The 23,839-nt window shown below is 40.8% G+C and overlaps 2 protein-coding genes across 2 annotated transcripts; one reads left to right on the top strand and one right to left on the bottom strand.

Annotated features, from left to right (window-relative positions):
* Positions 1–558: 558 nt before the first annotated feature.
* Positions 559–10,851, bottom strand: LOC140226849 (uncharacterized). The gene is made up of 9 exons (XM_072307277.1): positions 10,798–10,851; positions 9,703–9,771; positions 8,955–9,057; positions 8,052–8,119; positions 7,481–7,550; positions 6,405–6,476; positions 5,562–5,657; positions 4,751–4,972; positions 559–4,025 (listed from the first exon to the last, which is right to left on the bottom strand). Exons 1-9 carry the CDS (start codon positions 10,845–10,847, stop codon positions 2,436–2,438), a joined length of 2,340 nt encoding a protein of 779 aa, XP_072163378.1. The 5' UTR covers positions 10,848–10,851; the 3' UTR covers positions 559–2,435.
* Positions 10,852–15,787: 4,936 nt separating this feature from the next.
* On the top strand, positions 15,788–18,073 carry LOC140226847 (tubulin delta chain-like). Its single transcript, XM_072307276.1, has 2 exons — positions 15,788–16,773; positions 17,504–18,073. Exons 1-2 carry the CDS (start codon positions 15,822–15,824, stop codon positions 17,893–17,895), a joined length of 1,344 nt encoding a protein of 447 aa, XP_072163377.1. The 5' UTR covers positions 15,788–15,821; the 3' UTR covers positions 17,896–18,073.
* Positions 18,074–23,839: the final 5,766 nt, after the last annotated feature.

Below are 23,839 nucleotides of genomic sequence, written 5' to 3'. Positions count from 1 at the left end.
TAATAAAGGTAGCAATTATTCTCCCTGCTTTCTTAAAGTGGTTAGTCAAAATGCTCTTACATTACACTAGAAAAGCGAATTTTTGTGGAATCCCCTTCATATCTTCTTTACATTGTTGTCCACACATGACATCATAACCTCTAGTAGTCTCCTCATCCAGTGGTTCCAACACCAAAAATTCATAACTTTTGCATTGATTGTCTGATTTTCCTCAAACATTCACTGATGTATTCTACATGTTGCAGCTTTCACTCAATCCACATTTCTTGTTGCTATCATGAATGTTTAACAACTGTCGTACGTATATGTGTGTATGATGTAGGCGTAAGTATTTAGATGCATGTATGAATTATGTGCTGATAGACAGATACGGATAAGAACCCCCTCCCCCCCAAAAAAAAAAAAACAACAACAACAACAACAACAACAACAACAACAACATCAACAGCAACAAAAGATGACAAAACATGCAGAATGACAAAAACAGCCAATTTACCGTCACATCATATGGCTATAGGGAAACCAAACATTTTTATTTATTTTTCATTTTTTGGTTGTTGTGGTGGTTTTTAGGACTTAAAATTCTTTCATTGAACAGTACACTGCTTCTGCATCAACTTACTGCACACATCTTCACGAAAGACAGTGGCGGATCTAGAGGGCGCCCCCTCTTCATTTTTGGTTAAAACAAAAGAAATAACAAGAACAAAACGGGGGGTGCGTGCGCCGCCCCCCCCCCCCTTTAATTTTGCAAAGGTGCCTCCGCTTTACGGAATTCCTGGATCTGCCCCTGCAAGAAAACTCTTACTTTCTTTACCAAAACTTACCACAAATGATTGCAATGGTCTTGGTAAACTGTTTTGTGACATAGTCCAGCAATGTCAAGTTATCCTGCATCAATTTTGTTTCATCTGAAATACCCTTTATTTTATATTTCAGCTTGCATATCAAAGCATTTTGCATTCCAACCTACACATAAATTTCACACACACTGAAGCAGTAACAAGGGCAACAAATCATAAACAGCCCAATGTCAGTTGTTAGTGTGTCTTTATTGCAGAGCTTCATCACATATATATTTTTTTATCTTATATATATAAGACAAACATTTTAATAAGCTACACAAATCTTTTTTTTTTCTCTCAAACAAAATAAGATCTCCATAAATCTCTTCATAGGCTGCCACAAAGCACAGCTAGATGAAAAAGTTGTCATGAGGATGAGAAAGAAAGAAAGTACATAGTGGTGCAAATGGAAGGTATGCAATGAAGCACAGTACCAATGTCTCCCTGTACACACATGGTAACTTTGATTTCAAATATAACTTTTGTGCATGCAGCGGTCCTGGTTAGCTTGCTAACACACACACACATGAGATATATTCCAATAGCCACTGTGTGGGCGTTCATATACCTTTTGTGAATCCATAAAAACCCAAGATCATGTATTTATAACTTATTAGGTTGGTAACAGTTGTCCAATCCAGGCCAGAAGCCCAGAGTACGGTTAGACTACTGCCCATGAAGAATATGCAGAGACAGTAGACGCAAACTACTTTCTTCCATGCTTACATGTTATAAAACTGTAGTTTTCAATGGAAACGCACGACGGTGGTGGGGAAGGCTCTAGTCTTGCAAACAAATTATATAATTCTTGCACAGAGTAAATCAAAACGTTTAAGTTATGTTCAAGAATATAATGAATATGAGAGACTTTTTAATTTCTTATCATTGAGATGGTAACTTGCTACCAGTAAACTAACAAGCTGTACCTATATGCACTTGCATCTACCAATAAAAAAAATACTGTGCAGACTTCTTATTTGAGCTGAAATCTGAAACATGTTTAATAACCTGATAAATACCATTTTCTGATATGCCTGATGGAAAGGAAAAAATCAATAGAGCTAGCAATGCAAGAATTATTAAATCTTCCGTCCCCATTGCTTAAAAACCCTGAGTGTACACAATGTCACTGTCAAAGACTTATAAAGAAACAATTTGTCCTGTAAAATTGTACCAGTTGTTGGCAACCATGGTTACTGAGAAATATCTGGCTATATTCAGTATTTTACCAAAGATTCTGCTAACATGTAGTGTCACTTTCATCTTACTGATGCTGTAACAGTATACATCCAGTCTCAACAGCTGACTTACAGCATACATGGGGAAAAGGTGATTACAGATTAGTGGCAGTAATGCAGTGAAAACTTGTTCGACAGTAATTCTGATTGCTCTTTTCAACTGTGCTTATACAGTATTATGTAAGATGTGTTTGTAGCATGAGACTAAAGGATTTTAACATTACCTTCTAACACAATTTTTAAAACCATAAGATAAGTGTGATATAAACCTCGCATATATCATAAGTACATTTCTCTTATCATACATGAGTAGACTTAATCTATGGCCAAGATAATGGACAAAAAGCAAATGTCATCTAAAGTCTTCAAAGCCAGGTGGGGGCTTCACCGTTCTTGGCCGATAGTCTTTGGGGATGTCTGTTTTTGCACTGAAACCTGGTGGGGGATTTACTTGAGAAGTGCCCTTTAACTTTGTAAGAGATTCTTCAACTCCCTTTTCTTTGGGCGCCAATCCCATTTTGTGCTTTTCTTGATTCTGATTGTGAGGTTTTGCAGAAATCTCCTTAGCACCCTCTGAACCCCCATCTTCACCTCTGGTCTTCGAGCTATCGCTTCTTTGTGATTTGATATCATTCTTATTTGGCTTCTGTTTGTAAGAGGAATCTTGCACTGAGCCCTGGATGTCGCAGGAGTCCCTGCCACTACTTCGAGTAGACCCTCTTCCACCCCCATGCTGTCGAGGGAAAGCATCCTGTTTCTGTACCCCATCTGACCTACCCCTTCGACCTCCTCCTCTACCACCACCTCCTCCTCCTTCTCTTCCTCCTGAATTTCCTCTACCTCTACCTGCTTCCCCTCCTCTCCCTCTATTCCCTCGGTCCTCTCTACTTGAATTTCTCCCACTCCTAAACTCCAGTCCATCATGCTCTTTTTCTTGTTCCTCTTGTCTACTTTGCCTTTCACTCTCTCTTTTGCTTAATGTTTCACTTCGTCTTCCTTGCTTTCTTGAGCCAACCGCATTCCTCTCTCCTAGATCATGACCAGAAACTGACTGTGTATTACTAGGGCCCCTTTTGGCTCTACCGGTTACATCCTCATAGTATATATCTTCATCATCTTCCCCTCTTCTGTTCTCTTCAATCCTGCCATCTCGTCTTTGGTGGGCCCTGCCACTCCCAGCCCTTCCTTGACCTCTTGAACTCCCTCCTCTAACAGTATCCTTCCTGTAATTGTCCCTCCTACCATCACCCTTCCTGACATCCGACTCTTCAGCCTTGATGCCATCTGAGGACCGGTCTTTCTCATCATCCAGAAACCCCTTCTTCTCACTTTCCCCATACCTTTCTGCTGTGTCATCCTGTTCTCTTACCTCCTCTGCTCTCTCAGAACAAGCTTTGTCAAGCTGGGTATTCTTATCAACATTGTCACTACCTGAAGAGGATTTCCCCTCCCTGACCCCCTGTCTCAATTCATCAACCTCTTGTCCTGCTCTCACCTCAGAAAGTTTTTTCTCTCTCTCCTCCTTCTGCTGGGCAGTGTCTTCTTTCTTTTCATATCTCTTGTCTGCTCTCCTTTCCCACCTCTCCGGTCTCTGTCGATGACCATGTGGACCAGACTGTGGCCGGTCCTCCCTATGGCTAGAGTCTCTTGACCCGGTGTGGCCCCGTCCTCTCCCTCTCCCTCGCCCCCGACCCCCTGAACCGTGATGTCTCTCTCCATGTCCACCACGTCTGTCACCGCCAAACCTGCTGCGATCATCTCTTCTGTCTGACGGATGGCTGGCAGACTGGTTTGCTCTGTAATTACCTCCAGAGCCAGGTCTGGCTGAGTTTCTCTGTTCTTCCTGAGGGAGTCCGGTTTTTCCTTTCTCTTTATCAGCAGAGTTCAGGGTGGAATTTCTGAGCTGCTGGGACAGCATCTCTTCCATGGTTGTTGTGGGTATCTGTGGTGACAATGAAAGAGTCATCATGCCTCAAGACATAAACCATAAGCATTGTAAGATATAATGCAAGGATTAAAAAACAACATAAATTTGGCATCAAATCTTCTACCCATTTGTATTTGTTAATGTGTGAATAAAAATATATGGAGAGACAGATGGCTAGAGAAATTGGCAAAAAAAGGAAGGATTACTTGTCCAAAGTCACTGGAGTGCAGGCTAACCCAAATGTTTTCAGGTTCTTATTGCATTGTTCCACAGAATGTTACCCAGTAGAAGAGCATTGCTATTACAGATTTGTTCATATACGAGTGAGGATGGTACAGTTTGAATTGAGATGGGGATTCAGGTTTCCAACTTTTTTTTAATGATTTTTGGAGATAATGAGAAACATCTCATAAAATATGGAATAGCATATAACTCTAACAGGGATTCAAAGTTTATTTTTGAAAAGGCTGAGCTATCAAAAACAAAGCAATCTTAATAAAAGGTGGGACCTACCTTCTAAATAGGATCGATTTGTTTCACTTCGTTTTTTGATATCTCAGCCATTTCAAAATTGATTTTAATCAAGTAAACTTTGAATTCCCCTTAGAATTGTATGCTCTTTAACATTTCATAAAGCAGCTTCTAAGTATCTTGCAAAATGTTCAAAGCTGAATCCTCACCTCAACCAATACTATACCATCCCTTTAATGAGTGCCCCCTAGCTGACAGACATAACTCACATTTCTGATGCTAATGAGATTCCTGTTGCTCTCCTCCTCAGGATCAATGTGTCCTCCCTTGACCTTCTGTCTCTCAAACAGCACCTTCATCTCCTCCTGCCATCGTCGCGTCTCCATAGTGATTGCATCTGTTGGGGCGCCCTCTTCCTTCGGCTCAGGAGCCTGCAGCAGCTGGGCATGATCAAAACCCAGGAGGGGCTTGCGACATATGGGGCAGATATCCTGCAATCAATTTCAAAACATGAAAATACACATAATGCAAACACAGCATATGAGCAACTTGCAATACAGTGAGGCCAAAGAAAAGGGAATTAGCAACACATTAAAGGGGCATTGCAGACAATTTCATAATTTCACATCATGTAGTTCATAAATCAAGAGCTCCTGTATAGATTTGTGGAATTCATTGTGGTCCTTGAGCAGAGAAACCAATACTCTGAAAAATCTTTAAAAAAATTACACTGAACAGTGTTGATGACATAGAAGCCTCACATATTTCAGAAATGTAGCAGTGCAATTCCCTTTCACATGCTTAAAAAGTTAATCTGTCAACGCCTGTGTGGAATCAATACATGCCTTTTCTTTTGTCCTGCATCCTTGAACCTCCACTCATGCATTCTTATGGTGAGGCTGCCATGTCATCATCCTTGCTCTTTGCAATTTGCTATAAGTTTTGAAAACATTCTTATGCCTTCTCCCAATCACTATAAATTCTGAAACTCTGTACTCTGTATAACTAATGTATAGTTGTTCAAATGTAAAAGTCTGAAAATCACTGACAGCATCATTGAAGTCACTCAATGGATCATACCTGTTGCTCATTTTCTTGGCTAAACTGGAGGCACCTTCCTAGGCAGTAACTGTGGAAGTAGTGATAACATTCTGTCTTGGTGAAGGCATCATCAGCCTGCAAACATACATAAAGTAGAAAGAATTATACGATAGCTTGCCAATATTCACATGGGGATGGCTGATTCAGCAGAAAATGCTCCCTCATTAAATTTTGAGACTGTTTGGCTCCAAGTAGTAAATAATACACACAAACTGCTTAAGTCAGAATCAGAATCATGGGGGTGGGGGATATTTCTAATATTCTCTACACAAGTATAAACTACAGAGTTGTGCAATTTGTTATGGTTCCAGATGAAAGAAGTTGTGGCACTTACAGAAGCATGCAGCCACCAAGACATACTGTACGAGCTGAAATTTTCGCGTACAGATATTTTCGCGAATTGCTGCTTTGAGGACATTTTCGCGTGTTGTTAATTTCGCGGTTGCGAGGGTAACTGAACTTAGCTATTCACGCGTTGTTATTTTCGCGTGTTATTATTTTCGCGGGTCAAAGGCGATTCGTGAAATTCGCGAAAATAAAACCACCGCGAAAATTTCAGCTCGTACAGTATTGTATAACTTGCTTGTACTAGACATTGACTGTGTAATGAACTGAATCAACACAATATCCACAAATGATTAGTTGGAATGAGAGTCAGCACTGGCATTTTATACTTTGATGAAATTCTTTAAAACATCAATAACTGCTCTACAGGAATGAGGGGAAACATTGTGCTTTTGTTCATCAGTTTGAGCATTTGTTTGTTTGTGTGTGTGTGAGTGTGTGAGTGTGTGTGTGTGTGCGCGCGCAATAGATTCTTACCTCAAATGGACATTGGCATATGGCACATGGCAAACTTGGCGAGTTGTTTTCTGTGAGTGAATCTTTGGCAGCCTTGCATAAGAGGAACATGTGTAGAGAGAAGGGATGGGAAATATTAGCACAGAGCACTCCTGTTATAATGAGCACAGTTATAATAAAATTCTCTGTACAACAAAGTTAGAATTCAGGTCATTAAATTATTATCTATATATCTTTTTGTACTTCTTGTTCGGATATATGACAATTAATTTTATACAAAAAAAAAAAAACTGCCAGCCCTGAGGACTTTGTTATAATGAGAGTTGCCTGTATGATGATCTATACACCGAGTGTAACTTGAGGCTACCTGACTCCCAAATTAGTTGGAACTTGCATACAACTTTTCTTAAAAATGTCAGCTACACATTCTGCTGATTCAATCTCTAGATCAGATTCACATTTATGTGACTGTATCAATCTTTTGTCAAAGCAAAATAGTTAGATTTGTTTTGTTCAATTTGTTACAACAATGAAATTTTTGTTTGACTCGAGAAACAGAATAGTTACAAACAAGCATTTTGTAGGCTTCACTAGATGACATCGTACAGACATGTATGAAAAGACCACTGTGGAGGTTATGAATTTGAACTTCAAATTCTAAAAGAATTCATTACACTGTCCATTGCCTGCATGAGATGAGAAACACAAGATTAGATGAACTTGAGTAATTTATACTGGCATGTTTGTAAATAAAAAACAATTATCGTAGTTGTTGCATTGACAAAACTTTACCGAGTACTCAATGGTGATGGCCTTTGATGGTAAATTCTTTCCCTAGTCAGCACATAAGTCTTATTAGCGCATTATATTATAAATATATAGTACTACAAAACCTATCAAGGGAGTTTTGTGTCTTCAACAGTCACTTGTGTACTGAGGCTAACAATATCTATGACATACTGTTAGAGAGAGAGAGAGAGAGAGAGAGAGAGAGAGAGAGAGAAAGATCTTGGACATGACATCCTGAGTTTTTGTGGTTGCTTTTCCAGGTTCTCTTTAGTGGCCATTTTAAACAGGTTCAACTGCAAATCAATTACCTGAATGATATCATAGAGCATCTCAGAACCCCTTCTGGCTTCAGAAAGTTCCTTTAGGTCAGTCAAGATTCTGCAGATCCAAGACAAAATGTCACAACTAGCCTCTCTATTCCATTGATGGCTTACGGATGTATGCTCATAATATCAACATATTTCTTGGTTCAGGCAAATCTATGATTGGCGAGTAAAGGTTCTGGATTTTGCAGTACAGCATTATGTGTTCCTGAAAATCTTTATACATTTACCAAATGTGATGCAATATTCAGCACAGTATATCACAGAATGCTGTTTTAGTACAATTTGTTTGATTGGGTAGAAGGCCCTCTGGTATTCAAAAGCAAACATTAAATCCAAGAATCTTGATCATAATTACACTCCAAAGCTCCATTAGCTACTTTGCAAAGTTCTTCTTTCACTTGGAAGGTGAGCACAGAAAAGAAAGAACTAGCATGTAACAGGTTTCAAGGCATCTTCACAAAATCTAATGATTGTAATTGCCAATGGTATAGGATTCTAGTATATACAGACATCAAAGAAGTAGAGAGCAAAGCTGGAGAAGAAAAAGATGTACCTTTCCAATTCTTCCTCTGACATTCCTCTGGCATTCTTGAACTTGAAAACTGGACACTCATTTGGGTACTGTGGAAAATATAATGATCCACCATAATGTCCGTGAGAAAGATACCTCATAATCTTTAGGAGATAAGTGAAGTTTAAAGCAGAGAACAAGGTATGTGGGAGGTCCTCTATGCATATAATGTTTGACAGTTCAGTACAACATAAGCGTCAATATAATCCCATGTGGAGGCAACCTGACGAGACAGAGAGATTTGAAGCACAGTCTTTCCTGCTGTGCATAATGACTTTTTCAAAACAATGCACAGATGAGCACATGGAATCACAATGATTTACATATATACATTTTTTTTTATTCTCTTCACATCACATTAAGAGACACAGCCAGGCAAATCTCTAACCTCACATCCATCTAACAGACAGATGTAATGTATAAAGTCATTATGTATCATTGAATATTGCATGCTTTGATCTACCGGTATACACATGTGTATGTAAATGTTCTAAGGGCAAATCTGTCCCATGAATGAAAATAGAAATACAACTGTACAATACATTCACTTCAAAACAGTGACACTTGCTCTGTGGTACAATTGTATTTTCAAATTAATCATTAACTCCCCATATTCAAAATAAAATCAGAGACCATGTACAATTCACAAGACTGGTATTCCCTGCAAATAAAGGCACTTGCTGAAAACACTAACTTATCATCACAATAACTGCAGAGGGAATCCACCAAAAAAAAAAAAAAAAAATGATATTCACACGATAGAAATATAATTGCTGAAAATGTAAACACATTCACACAATTTGTCAAAATGATAAGCCCAAGAATTTCAATGAAAGAGATGAAGTTGATGGAGAAAAGGATATTAAAGTCAGGGCTTTAACTCACCTGGTTTGGCACTTGGATGATTAATCTGAGACACACATATTGAGCATCCTTGTTCCCTGCTGTCGCAGGATGCAGAAGAATGGATAGCTCTGATTGGCTGGATCTGAAATAGTGTTGATAGAAACTGCAAACTATAAATGGCTCCATAAGAAATCTGTAATGAAGAGCAAAGCTCAAAAGACGGAACGATTTTCAGTTAATACTGCCAGGGTGAGAATTCAAGTGTGATTACTGTGAATCATGCTATGCAGTTAGTCAAGTGAAATAAATGTAATGAGTATTCTAAATCTCCACTGACTTTTAACATGTTTACAAGCAATATTGCCAGTTAAGTACCTACATAAGAATAGAGGGTAGTAAAATAAATATTTGCGTTTTTTTTTTTTTTTTTTTTTTTTTGCCCTAGTAGTTGATTCTCAATGTGCATTACATAATGTGTGAAAATTTCCACATCACACATTATTCCATTTTCAGAGCATGAGAAGTGTTCCACACAGACAGTGGACATTTGCCTCTGAGTAAAAGGAATTAAGACATTCCAGATGACCCTGCATAAATGCAGTTATTGATTTTTCTTTTTTTTTAGTCAACCACTAATCAACACTGATACAATTCACATCTCAAGCACTCCACTTTATACAACATTGAGTGAGAAGAAATGCGCCATCAATTCATTCAACAGCTGACTAAAAAAACAAACAAACAAACAAACAAATACAAAGAGAGAGAGGGGGGGGGGAGAGCTTACCCATCTTCCTTGTGAAGTTCTATAGGCTCCTCACATATTGCTTGAAGTACTTCCACTTCAGTAGCAAATCTGTTTCATGACAAAATTAAAAAATGACAAATATGTGAAAAAGAGTGATTGGTTGACCCCACGCCAGACCAGTTTAAACACTCACAAATTTCTTATAAATAATGCTCCCTAATCACAGGGAACAAGGCATATTTCTGACCAGATCTCAAGCAAACATGACACTGATGTACAGAAAAAGCTTAGAGCTACTGTTAAAAAAATAAAAATAGAAATAAATATTGCAGCACAAAACTTCCGCAAATAGGGGCCAACAGTAATGGTCTTTTTCACAGCACGAACAAACTGCCATGCCATTAACATGACATAGCATTCTGTGCATTGTGTAGATGACAAGCACTTTAGTATGCATTTATTATATTTTTACTTTCACAAATCTCGGCTCCTCATAAAATTTGCAAACATCTCTAGTCTATGCACACAAACATTTCTGGTTTTAAATTTAGACTCCATGCACTAATTTCCGTCAACGTTTTTCTTCTGTGCTGTGGGCAGCGATAGATTGACTTTAATCTTTTTTCAGTCTCTGGATGTTGCTGGACTTGCAATTATGCAAAGGTGAAGCTGTGATTACGTGATCGTGAATCCCCTAAGCCAAAAAACAAAAACAAAAACAACCAGTCGAGACGAGACTAGGGAGGGAGTACCGTGGTAGTTCTAACATGTGTTACTGTTAGACGTTCTATTGTAACTAAACTAGATACGAAAGTACACTATCACTACCAATACTAGACTAGCGCCGTGATACATATCTTATTACCAGCGCCGTGATACATATTTTATTACCAGTGAGTAAACTCTGTAGCTCTGCTATGCTCTCTAGGCTATCACCTACTGAGTACTAGTAGAGAATCTAGATTCCAACACGATTTTTCACATGTGGGACTTGCCCATCGACTCTGCAACAATTAAACAAAGATAGTGGAAGAAATCCGAAATATCGTCGTCACTCCGATGAGTATCCGTTATCAGGTTATTAGACAAGAGCAAACTTTTATAGTATATGAAATTGCTTCAATGAAAACTTACATATCATTGTTTTCGTTGAACTGCTCGTCTGAGTCCGAAATTTCATTCATCGTAAAGACAGTAGTCGCTCATGGGAAACTTTCTTGATGATGATACGTACTGTACGCACGTCGACAGCTAGCTAAATGACGTGTAGAATGCCTATGAGCTAGTCCCCCCATCCACCCCCCCCCCCCCCCCTACCCCCTGCTCATAGATCACAATCCCTTTTCGGGGGAAAAAATTCCAACTTGAATTCCCGGCTATATAAATGTGCTGTTCCTCCAAATAATGATGATAAAAATAAACAATGACAATGATACTTATATTCAAAATGCGTAAAGAGTGAACCATTGTCTGTAATAGCAAGAACAAACATCAGTCATTCATTTCATTTAATTTATTTATCCAACAAAAATACAATTGCAGTTTAATGATATGAATACACATGATTACACAAAATCAATACAGCATTGATTAATCAATGAAAATACCGTGAACTGAATAACAAGTTTTCTGACAAATACCGAATCAAAACTGTTGGAAATGGATTGGGGACTGATAAAAAGAAATTGAAGCATCCTTCTTCTCTCAGTAGGGCTCTAACTAGAAATTACTGAACTACAAAGCTAGGCGAATTGCCTTTAAAAAAAGTCAACAAAACAATATAAAGCATACTCACACACACACTAGGCAACTCCCTTGTGGAAAAAAAAATAAAAGAATAACTCAACTCCGATCGAAGAGGCCCTGTCCTATATCGTTCAAGAATCTTGAAAAAGTAAGGGTAAGAATAACACGAAGAGACTGTTCAAAGAGTTAAGTTAAAAGGAGTTGAGAGGGCAGAATATCAAAACCAAAGAATGCTAAATGCATTGGGTTTACCCAATGTTGAGATTTTGACAAGAGATTATAGAATGAAAAGTAAAAAAAAGTAACATCTTAACAAGTAGTGGTTGATGTGATGGCTTTTCAGAAGAAAAAAGAAATTATATACACATCATTTTTCTCATATACCAATTAACTCCTCTTCATGACCTGTAATGATAGAGATTTGCAAAATTGCAGACCACGTAATTCTATGCACAGTTCTCATAATGAATATCCCAATCTTACACATTGGCAATGACCTCGAATTTCACACATTATGTGTCATTGTATGTTGAGTTTAACTGAATAGATTGTATACAAATCAGTTTCATTAAATTTACTGATTTGTATACAATCTATTCAATATAAGCTCCAATACATATTTCCATACATGTTGTTTTCTTTTTTCTTTTTCTCAATGTGTGTGATGTCACTCATATATTCTTTTATTAAATTGTTGATTTGCATAAGTCCTTTGGAACCAGTTTTGTCCTTCCTTTTCACTCTTCCCCTCTATTTTCCCCTCCTTTTTTACTCTCAGTATCCCTCTCTCTGCTCTCCCCTCTCTCTCTATTTATATTTTTCTGGGTTTTTTTTCTTTTCACCAATATGAATAGGCCTACTACTAGTATTTCACTCTTTATTATCCCCTCCCCCCCCCCCCCCCCCCCATGGTTATTAGATGATTGTCTATTTGGGGATATCAGTCGTAATTGTTGTTAACAATGTCCGATTTATACCAAGAATGGGTTGTTGAGCAACTCGCAAACTCTCCGCAACTCCCCCCCCCCCCCCCCCCCCATTGCACAAACACTGGCCAATAGCTGGCGCGCCAAATGTGAATTCTATGCACACATACTTAACCAGCACAAGTACTGTACTTGTGTTATATGCAGTGCCCTGCCTGTGAGGTCAGGTATGTCAGTAACCATTGCATGCATGCTCGAGTTCGTCGCTCTAAATTCCGTGCATAAACAATTTATTTATAATAGACGGCCATAATCCAGCCCCACCACCACGGCGGGACGCGACGAAACGACGAGTGAGGGTCCCAGGCGCGGCAGGCCCAGCTAATCTACGAAAATGTCAACTCAGTTGAGTATGTATTCAAAGATTATTGCACACTACATTACTATTAAACATGTGCTAATACTACTAGTAATCGGGAGGGGGGAAGGTCTGCAGTTGGAGATGGTTTGGGGTGGTGCACTCAGTCACAGTGCCAGTGGTCAGTCTGTCAGTGGTATCTAATTTTAGTGATGTGTGGTTGGTTGCTGGGCATGAGTGTGGATGGTGATCAGTGATGATGGTGGATGGTGATGATTGTGATGGTGATGTGTGTGTGTCAAAAAAGGGGCATAGTCCCGGTTAACTACACGCAGCCGCTGTAGCGAAGCGACGAAATCTGTGGCTGAAATCAGGTCTGTAAACGTCCTTATTGCTTCACTCCTCATCTGCGTGTTATTATGAATGGCATTCACTCTCCTATACTACAACGTACAACGTAGGTAGTCGGAGAGGCGCCCTCTAGCTCTCCGACTACCTACGTTGTACGTTGTAGTATACGACTACGAGAGTGAATGCCATTCAAATAACACGCAGATGAGGAGTGAAGCAATAAGGACGTTTACAGACCTGATTTCAGCCACAGATTTCGGTGAGTTTTTGACGTAATTAAACAAAAACATCGCATACCGATTATTGAATGATTATCATAGATTACGATAATTCCTTGTATTTTAGTTTTCCACGATTAATAAAGATATTCATGAAGGAGTCGCACAACCACACTGAAAAATGACAACGTCTGCGAAGGAATAGAGGTGCAGCCGCTGTCTCTACAGCGGCTGCGTGTAGCTAAGTCCCGGTAGTGTAGAGGGCGCTGTTGATGATACTGCCGATCACCGTTAGCATTGATACAAAGATTACCGAAGTTGAGCTGTCATCAAGAGTAAAGTGCATAGGGTTGTTAAGGATAAACGTTGCCTTCGTTGTCTTCTCTGCGCATCGCGCAGTCTGTAGAATCTAGTGGCCCTACTAGTGTTAAATGCCAGGGTGCGTGCATATGTGCTTGCTATTATTACATCACAAAAGAAGTTTGGTAAAGCTGTCATCCCCTCAGCTGAATCATGAGCCGAACTGTGATCAGACCACTGACTACAGTGGATCGGACTTCTTCGGACTCGGGGAATAATTTACACGCGTGTGTGTGGCTGGATGGTAAAGTCTCGTTTACCACCTTGTTTACAGTACAATTGTAGGTAACCGCGCCTGAGGCTGGGGCGCTGTGTAAGTTCGTAACCAGCGCAGTAAAATAGAGCCTAGATGGCAGTATTAACAGCACTGCCGTATAAGCACAATAAAAAGAGAGTCTGGACAACTGCTAAATTGGACGCCATGTCATTGCCCAGCGTATTACGCATTGGAGGGTGAGTGTGTACACTCATACATAATAATAAAGCAAACCAAATAATGGGTAGTGAACAATGCATATGGGCACTGTGTATGAGCACACTTGGTAACAACATGGCTTTACAGAGATCATGGGACCTGTTTTGACCAGTCACAGGCTTCAAAACACATAAGCTGAAATTGAGTTGGCCAGACTCTCTTTATCAATACGGCACTGAGTAACAGCTGTACGTGTTGGGGCCATATAGGTGCCATGGGGTCGCTGGTGCGGTTAGCTGGATGGTAAAAGACACACACGCATATGGCATGTGGTTCCTTGTATTCACTGCTGTACTGTGTAGGATCGTTACTTTGTCGTTGCTTACTTTGCTGTATTTCTGGTTTGTCTACTCTCCCTTTGTTGTCTGTCTAGTGTAGTAATTTCCATTAGTTTGCTTTTCAGCACTGCCTTGCAGTCTGACATTAATTCAGTTAAGTTAATGATATTCAGTTGTCACCTCTATGACCATCACTTCAGTTACCTTTCCTCTTCTTCAGTTTTGTCACCTTCATTCTTTCTCTATTCAGGTGTGTTAATTCATTTCATCCCACACCTGATTCTTGAGTTGAGCCCAGACAGCTCCCATTCTTACGTAATCACCCCCTCCTGCTTCCGATCTTTACTTATTGGTTGATTTATTGAATTAGACTCCTTCACTTTATTGAAGTCTGCCGTTCCATTTAGTTCTATTGGTTGATGTAAATAATTTGAATATACTGACCCCCATGTAAATGTTGGTTATGTAAATTATGTTCATGAAGAAGTTTACTGAGGGCGAGTTGTCCTCAGAATAAAGCAGAGCACTACCAGACTTCATCGCCTTCGGTTCATCTTATTTGCATCTTTCCAGAGTTCTCTGCATTGAGTTATCTCCCCATCTTCTACATTTCTGTTAAGGATTAAGTGACATCTTTTAATCATTTACAAAACATTTTGACACGCTACAACTGGTGGCAGCGGTGGGGTGGGTGGTGGCAGTGATGTTAAAAGATCGAGAGCATTCGTTCATAATTTCACATTTATTTTGAACGCTACACTGCCATGAAGAGGCCTAAAACATAACGGTCTGTTTCCAGTTGAATGTCAAATTAAAACCCTACACTGGTACTCACATAATTTGTGAATTTGAATTGAATCGGTTGTCAGAAAGTGTGGCACTAGTGTACTTTTGCACCTCCTGGTCAATTGATCTCCAAACATGCAAAAACTTGCTCTAAGTATTCAACATCCAAAAATATTTGTCATGTTTAACTGTCAATATTGATGCTCGTGTCTACTTTCTTGGTCACTTAACTGCGACCAGCTCCCACAGAAGGGCACAGTGATGTACAACGGAGTGCTTGGGGTTATTGGTCACTCAAAACAACTCACTCTTGATGAGAAATGTGGTGTATGCTGCCTGCACAATCTGAAACTGAAGTTCGCCATCTAACAATACTATGTAGTATATCTCTAAAGTAAAGTAAATAAATAACACAACAGTAACAGAGACTCAGCGGCATTGAAGAAATTAATAGCATTAAATATGAACCAAGGAAACTATGAATGTACTGACTTGTTTGATAGCCATCTTTTAAGACTTTTAATTAGGCTCCCCAGCTCCACTACAATTGCATTTTCTCATTTTGATATTAAGGATTAAATAAATCTACTTACTGTTATGTCCTGTTTCAGCAGAGGTATCCTCTAATGCGTGTGAACATAGAAGCCTGTGAGTCCTGCCATGTCGATCGTCACTGTTCAGCTTGGACAATGTGGCAACCAGATTGGGCTCTCGTTCTTCCAGACTCTTATGTCAGATATCAGTCATGATGGCTTGGCTAGTAGGAAGAAAGACAACCATGAATACCAGAGCGAGAGCCTCGAAAAGTTTTTCTACCAATCCGAGCTGAAACCAGAGTCCGCCACACCAACAGCCAGAGCCGTCATGGTAGACATGGAGTCAAAGGTAATTCAGAATACTGTCACTACAGCCAAGCAATCGGGTAAATGGCGATATCCCACCAGGCAACAGTTCTGTAGGAAGCGGGGTGCAGGTAACAACTGGGCAGACGGCTTTTACGGTCACGGGGCGGAGGCCGAGGAGAAAGTGATGGAGATGGTGCAGCGGGAAGTTGAGAAGTGCGAGAGGTTTGGTGGCTTCTTGAGCCTCATGAGTGTTGCCGGAGGCACTGGGTCGGGTGTCGGCACCCACATTACCCAGTGTCTGAAGGACCGCTACCCACAGGCGCTGCTCCTCAACCAACTTGTCTGGCCACACAGCAGTGGGGAGGTCATCCTGCAGAACTACAACGCCATCCTCTCGCTGGCACACCTCTACGAGTGCACTGACGCCATCAACATCATCCACAACGATGACATGAGGACCATCTGCTCCAACTTCCTCGGCAGCGGCGGTGGCAGCGCTCCGGGAGGCGTGTCCTTCAAGGACATGAACAAACTCATAGCGGAGCACATGGCAATGCTGTTGCAGCCTTGCCAAAGGACGTCCGGCAGACTCCCAACTCTTGGGGATCTACTCGAGAACATGGTGTCACATCCAGACTACAAACTTCTGACTGTGTACTGTGTTCCCCAAACATCGGAAGCTTCTCTGCCTTTCAGCACTTTTGCATGGCCAGGGCTTTTAAAACGTCTGTATCAGATGCTGATAACTTCATCAGTTGTTGAAGAAGGTTTGTAAACATGTATTTGTTTTGTTAGTTGCCATGTAGTTGTTGTTGTGTATTTTAGAATGAAATTGTACTCATTATGAAGCTCTCCTCGAATTTAATAACACTGAAGAGACAGCTGTCAAAGAATTGTTCTTCTTTTATAAGGTAATTCCATCTGTATCTTTACTGTGCAAGCTAAAATTTTGCCTGGGATATAGCTGTTTTCAATGTCAGTCCCTAATCATTGACCGCCTCTTCATCACACTGTTGTTTAACATGCAAATCACCCACGAGTTGTTGCATTTTGGGGGAGTGGGGGCGAAGGGTTACATTAAGTTTATTGAATAAATGTTAAAGGTCCAATAAAGGTTGATTCGTTAGAGCTATGGGAGTGCTATCATGTTTCTGTGAGCTTTCTTCCTTTGACATCAGTCGTACATTCAGGAATATAAATTTTCAAAATTGTATGCTTGTCTACACTCTAGTAGTAAAAACTAACCCTTGTACCAGATAATCATTTGGGCAAATAAAAATGTCTGTTGAAACAATATCCAATACTCAAACCAAACTTTGGTCAAGAGGAAACAAAAAAAAAAAAAAAAATGATTGAATTGCAAGTGTTCTATGAGCTGTGTCGCATGTGAATGTTAGGTTGCCAAACGCTTATTTTGGGCTGTCCTGCTCCTCTTACTGGTCAGTCACTGAGTTAAAGCCCCCTATCATGACTTGTGTTTAATCCATTGCATGCCAGGTCTGAACTGGAGAGCCAAGCCAAACTCCCCACACACCAACAGGTGCATCAACAATCACTTGATCCTTAGGGGCAAAGAGGGTTCGGAGGTCGTCGACTCCTTATCCCCATTCACCAACCCTGCCATTTATTCAAACTGGATGCCGTCCGAGTCTGCCTTCTCCTCTGCCCATCAACCACGGCAGTTTGCCGGCTACGAGAAGTCGGCCTGTCTGGTCAGCAACGGTAGGGCGTCCGTCAGGCACCTGGATGCCATCGTCAGGAAGGCCTGGGACATGTTTGCCATGAGGGCCTACGTCCACTGGTACGTGAGGCACGGAATGCCGGAAGAGAAGTTTATCGACTGCTTTGCTAGTCTGGAGCAGGTTCTTGGCAACTATCAGCATATATGACCATTTACTTATGTGTATGTGTTTGTGTGTGAGAGGGAGATGCTAACATTGAAAAGACATGAGGTCTTTCTTACACATTTCAAATCTTTTTCAGTGGCCATTTGGTTATAATTACTCAGGGAACTTTTGCTTGTTGTCTAATACAATTCTTTGTTTTTTGTTGCATTTCAATTTGTGTTTGTGAAAAGTTGGCAATAACACTGCGATGACTTTTTTAAAATCTGAAATGTGTTGTTTCACAAACTGATGAAAAAAAAAATGTAAATTGTTGAATGTACAAATTGTAAATCATTAACATACATGTAACAGTGGGCCCAAAACAAAACCTTGTAGAACTCCAGCATTAACAACACATGTACTCGACGATTTATCATTCCTTGGTACAAATTCTATTCTGTTATGTGCAAATACAAAGGGAATATATCAAATCATTACAACTGAGGAAAAAGATAAGTTTTCAACATTTTCTGTGGTTACTAAATGTGCAGATTTGATGAAAGTTGGAAGTTTGTTCCATTCCCTTAATGCTGGCTGTTACTGTGAAAATACTATCCCCAGCTTTACTACAAGTTCAGGGAAAGGGAAGATGAAAAGGGTCGGTACCAGAATGTAGATTCCTTCTAAGAGGAATATTTTTAGTGAGGAGATGTGTTATGAAAGAATAAGGTTAATCTGTTATCTCACGAATCGAGGTACACCCAAGAATTATTTCTGACATTACGGTCGCAAAATCTGCGGGCCTTCCTCTGGAGAAGTAGACCGTGCATTGTAGTGCATGCCTATTTATAGTGCTAGTGAAGGAAACATCATGCTCGAAGGTATGCCATTGTTCTGATTTGCTCGTGTTATGTTGGTAAATGATCATTGTTCGTTGAGAAAACATTAAGTTGCTACACCTCTCACTAACCATGATAGCAGAAGTTAAGGGAACTCTCAGACACACAAGTTCTGTGCAGCTGGCAAACCATGAGTTTTTATTCAGAGATATTGATTTGAATCTGTATTGTGGGCGGTATCAAGTGGTGTTGTATTGTGCCAAGAGTGTGTTGTTTTAATGTTGTTTTAAGATGTTTTGTCGTTGATGTGGGCACTATCACCACAAAAATGGCCAAAAGATGATGGTCTAATTTCTTTCTGAATGATTAATTAACCCCATTGGCCAGGTGTACAGGCTTGTATGGTAAAACCCAATGTCCAAGCAGTGAAACATTACAAGGTTAAGCAATTGTGCAGGAACAATCACTCTCGGTCGGGAATGAGTTCTTTGGTCAAAATATATGACAATGGAAGGTGTCGATGGAATTTTCAAGGGGTGTATGTATAGGGTCTAGTGTAAGCAAGTTACACAGAAACAATAAACACAAGTTTTGATACTTAGTATTGATTAGTAAGTTTAGGACTTACACCTTTCTTACGAAAGTTGTCCAAAGCCAAACAAAGTGTCTGACTTTGAACGTTTCATGTAAATTTGTCAATAGTAATTTCTCTTCTGTCGTGTTTGATTCTCTTTGGTTACCCGAGAATGGACATCTTCCATTTGGTTTCTAAGATTAGCAGCATAATCTGAGTGTAATTCTCGAACAGATTGGTGTGCTAACTGATCTAAATGATGGGTAATCTTGCGGCCAAACATCATCATATTTGGAGTCTCTTGAATCGTTTCTTGTGCAGTGCCTCTACAGGCAGCAGTGGCAAAAAGGATGTAGCAATCCCAGTCTTGATAGTGTTCAAGAGGGTTGATCATCATGGTTAACATTCCTAACAGTGTCCTATTGAAACGTTCTATCATCCAATCTGATTTGGGATTGTAAGGAGTGGTGTGAGTTTTCTTTGCACCTGTCAGTTTACAGACTTCTTCAAATAAGTTCTACTCAAATATCATGACCTTGATCAGTATGTATTACCTTCGGTACACCATACTGGCAGACAAACTCCTCAACTAACTTCTGTACAATCGTATGCGCTTGCTCTTCAGGAATGGCATAGGCCTTAATAAACTTATTGTAGTAATATGCTACCACCAAAATGTACATGAAATTATTGTCATCATAAGTCAGTGGGAGGTGACCTAAAATATCTATGATGATCTGTTCCATCAGATTGCTAGATTTTCTCTGTTGCAAAGATGCTTTCCGTTTCTTCCAGTGTGCTTTCTGTCTACTATATGCAGTACACTGTCATATGAATTATCTAACATCAGCTTTCATCCCAACCGAGTAATAACAAATGTGAACTTTCTTTAGTGTTTTGTTAGACCTGAGATGTCCACCAGAAGTTCCGGAATGTAGTCCCTCTCAAACTTCATGTACCTCAACAAAAAGGGAAGAGGAAAGAATAGCAAGAAGCTCCTAACGTTCACATTCTGGCAGCCCATATTAGAGCTTTAGCCCATGATGACATGTGGCCTCGATGAACCTTTGACGGGCTCATCATGCCAGGCCTGGAGCAGGTGGGTGCCAAAGGTTCACACCAAACCCGAAAAGCTATCATAGCTCTTCGGGAAGTGCTCGAACCATGCGCACATCCCCTCCATGGGTCCGGAGAGACTATGGAGGTGGATTGGTTGGTATCGCGAGCAGTGCCGCTTGACCTGCTCCAGGACCAGCCTGTGGACATCCTTGCCTAAGGAGTCATTGAATGACCCACGAATGTGCAATATTAGAAAAATAACATAGAGTTCCTAGCCTAAGGATGTGATCTAATAACTGCCATTGTGCCTCCCACATCTCGGGATCATGAGAGTGGTCCAGGCCCACTTCACTGATACCTGAAATGTGGCGAGAAGCAAGGGTCCTCTCGAAGAATGTCCACTCGGCCGCGATGTAAGTGTGAGCTGTTTTGGGATGGATCCCTACAGCCAGATGCCATGGATGGTGAACCATGAATGGCATCATGCGGTACATCTCCTGGTCACAGTAGTTTCTAACTCCCCAATCTTTCTAGATAGATATGTGAAAATTACTATCACTTATATTGATGAATAAATGTAGAACTTTCATTTCCAAAAACATTACATTAATTCTAAAGTCTTCTCCTGTGGTGTGTTCAGTGATGCACAATGATATGACAAAACTTAATGCATTATAACATAATAACTTCATTTACAGCCTTACCCATCTATGCCATATATACTTTGAAGTGTACGAATAGGACACTTGTATTTAGCCATGGTCTCCCCTTCATCTGGGATGATCTGGACGCATCACCCGTGAAACCAATCTAAACAATAATCACACTGTAACATAAAACTTCTCATTCCTGGAGAGAGCCTGGTGCTGACCTGGTGCTTTTTATAAACTAAAAAATTTACCCCTTAACCCAGGCCCGGCCTGCAACAGAGAGTTCCTGAAAAGGGTATCAGTTTCACTGACATCATTTTGGTTCCTTTGTTTTTTACAAATCAGGGCAATAAAATCCAAGGCACTAACCTAAAGGAAAAGTCAGACTCAGTCACAGTCAGAATTGAACTTTGTTTGACTGTATTAAGTGTTACTGTTATTCAGTCGTCATGTGCATGGTCATGATGATGCCAGGCATGGTTGTGACATTGAACAAATTGAACCCACCTTCAGGATGTTCAGCTCTCCATTTTTCTCATCTCCTCTCAGCCTTGGCAGTTTTACCAATATGACAGAAATTTTGGTAGCGTGTGCAGCGATAAGATGCTCCATGGGGTACTGGGAAAGATGTATACTTGTACTTGTCACGAGATCGACGTATATGATGTGCTAGTTAAAATGTTTCTCAATTTTTTGTTCACTACAACTGATACTTATGCAAGGCTGACACTTGCACGACTTTTGGCCACGATTTTGTCGTGGCAAGTCGTGCCATTTTTGGGCACGAACTGGGAGGCTCCCGCACTGTTTACGACTAGTTCACGCATAGTTCACGATGAGTTCACGCATAGTTTGCGCATAGTTTGCGTATAGTTCACGCACTTCCCGCATTGGCACAACGAATTCAGATAGTGTCGTGCCGACGTGGGCACGCCATATAAAAAGGGGGCCTCCCCAACCCGGACCCGCTTCTTCTGCTGCCTGGTATCCTCATCCTCACTCGATGGCTGTCTCTGGCTTTCGAGTGGATCCTGCTGTGTCTCCGGATAACATCGACACTTGATATGGATGACTGGGGGGAATGATCTCTCTCAGCGGTCTCTGCCTCTGGCCTGTCGGCTTCTGGCCTTCTCTGTTTTGCTCTTCCTCGTGTCTGCTTTGTTTTAGGCATGTTGTCTCTGTGATATAAGTTTGGCGATCTCTGGAATGGCGAGCAGTGTCCAGGAAGCCCCATATATACCCCTGCACCGATGCGAGCGCCACTGTCGCGTAGTAGTTGTGAACTGTTCGTGAACTGCTTGTGCCATGCGCAAACTGTTCGTGAAGTGTGTAAACTAGTCGTGAACTGCTCGTGCCATCAATATGTGAAGTACACGTGACCGTGTCAGTGGGAAGGCATGGCCACGCTGTGACGCGCACCAATTCGTGAACATGTCGTGAACTACTCGTGAACTCGACGTGAGCTGTTTGTGAATTATTTGTGGCAGTTCGTGACAGTCGTGGCATGGAACGCACTGCCACGCACTAGCACGCATCCTCCCGCATCGTCCCGACGAGTTCACGACGAGTTCACGAATAGTTTGCGAATAGTTCACGACCCGGTCGCGAAATTTTGTCGTCCTGACATAGCACGCAGTCTTGATGGGTGTATGCACACTTCACGCCAGTTTATGACTAGTTTACGCACTGGCACGACTCGAGTCATGCCTATGCATGCCACAGAATCGTGCAAGTGTCAGCCTTGCTTTATACTCAACCCTACCAAAGTCAATTGTCATAAAACCCAGACAAAATTATGTAATAAAAATTCACTTTACAAACAAACTATTTCTACTTGCTATTTTAAGACTCACCTAGCCCATACAATCACCCAACTATGTTTCTGAATAACTGAATTTAATTTAAAACTAAGTTTCTTTTATACTTCTTGTCTGGATAATATCCTGCCCGATGGAGACGTCATTGACCTAATGACTTTGTCTACAAAGTCAAAAACTACATCTCGTGGCTTCTTATATTATGAACAAATTAATATTAGTACAAATATAGTACAAATATATCGGTAATACAAACCGTACTCGATTGATCCTCATTTCCATCTTGCTGCCAGGCAGTGCTGAATTTCTCTGCGGCATGGATAGCAACTTTTGATTCCCGCATATCAGGAAGTTTGCACCAGCGGATGCAAGAGTCTTTGAACTTGTTCCAGCTTTTCAATATGAATTAACTGCCCCTCCTTCCTCAGATATTACGTGCATGCAGCATTCTTGACCTTACAAACTTGGCCACGATGGGCCGAGGCCCAACTCTGCCTCCACGGACACGATGACTCATGCTGATATCCCGCAGGTCAATGTCAACACCTATTTTTTTTGCCCAAGTCGATAACGACTCGGTTTGTATCCTCGGTCTCACTGACTGACTGCACAGCTTTTGGCACACCGTAAATCTTCATGTTATCCCGCCGGCTATACTTTTCCAGAGCGTCCAGTCCCCATTGCTGACTCTGAACCACGGATTTCACCTTCTCCGAGGCATGGGGCATTCCACACACACGCTCAACGGCTGACTCTGGCTCACTGCGATCACTACATCTCCTAACATACTCGCATTCAATGAACTTTCTTTCTGGCTTTTAACCACTCCATCTCCTTTGCCACTATTGCCAAGGTGGGCAATAGCAAGCTTCACTGCTTCAGCAATCTTCACAGCAAAATCACTACCAGAACCCTCATCCACTCCATGCTCCTTAACCTCATCTCCAAGAACTTTGAATTGATTAGCAGACGGCGCCATTTTCTCAAAGGCTCAAGTGAGCTGTTGCGATCATTCTTCGTCCAGCGTCCGTCGTGCGTCATGTGTAAACTTTTAACATTTTCATCTTC

This window comes from Diadema setosum, chromosome 4, assembly GCF_964275005.1.
Source record: "Diadema setosum chromosome 4, eeDiaSeto1, whole genome shotgun sequence".
Taxonomy (NCBI): Eukaryota; Metazoa; Echinodermata; class Echinoidea; order Diadematoida; family Diadematidae; genus Diadema; species Diadema setosum.
The sequence above is the reverse complement of the archived record's forward strand: the minus strand, read 5'-3'. Positions and strand labels throughout refer to the sequence as shown.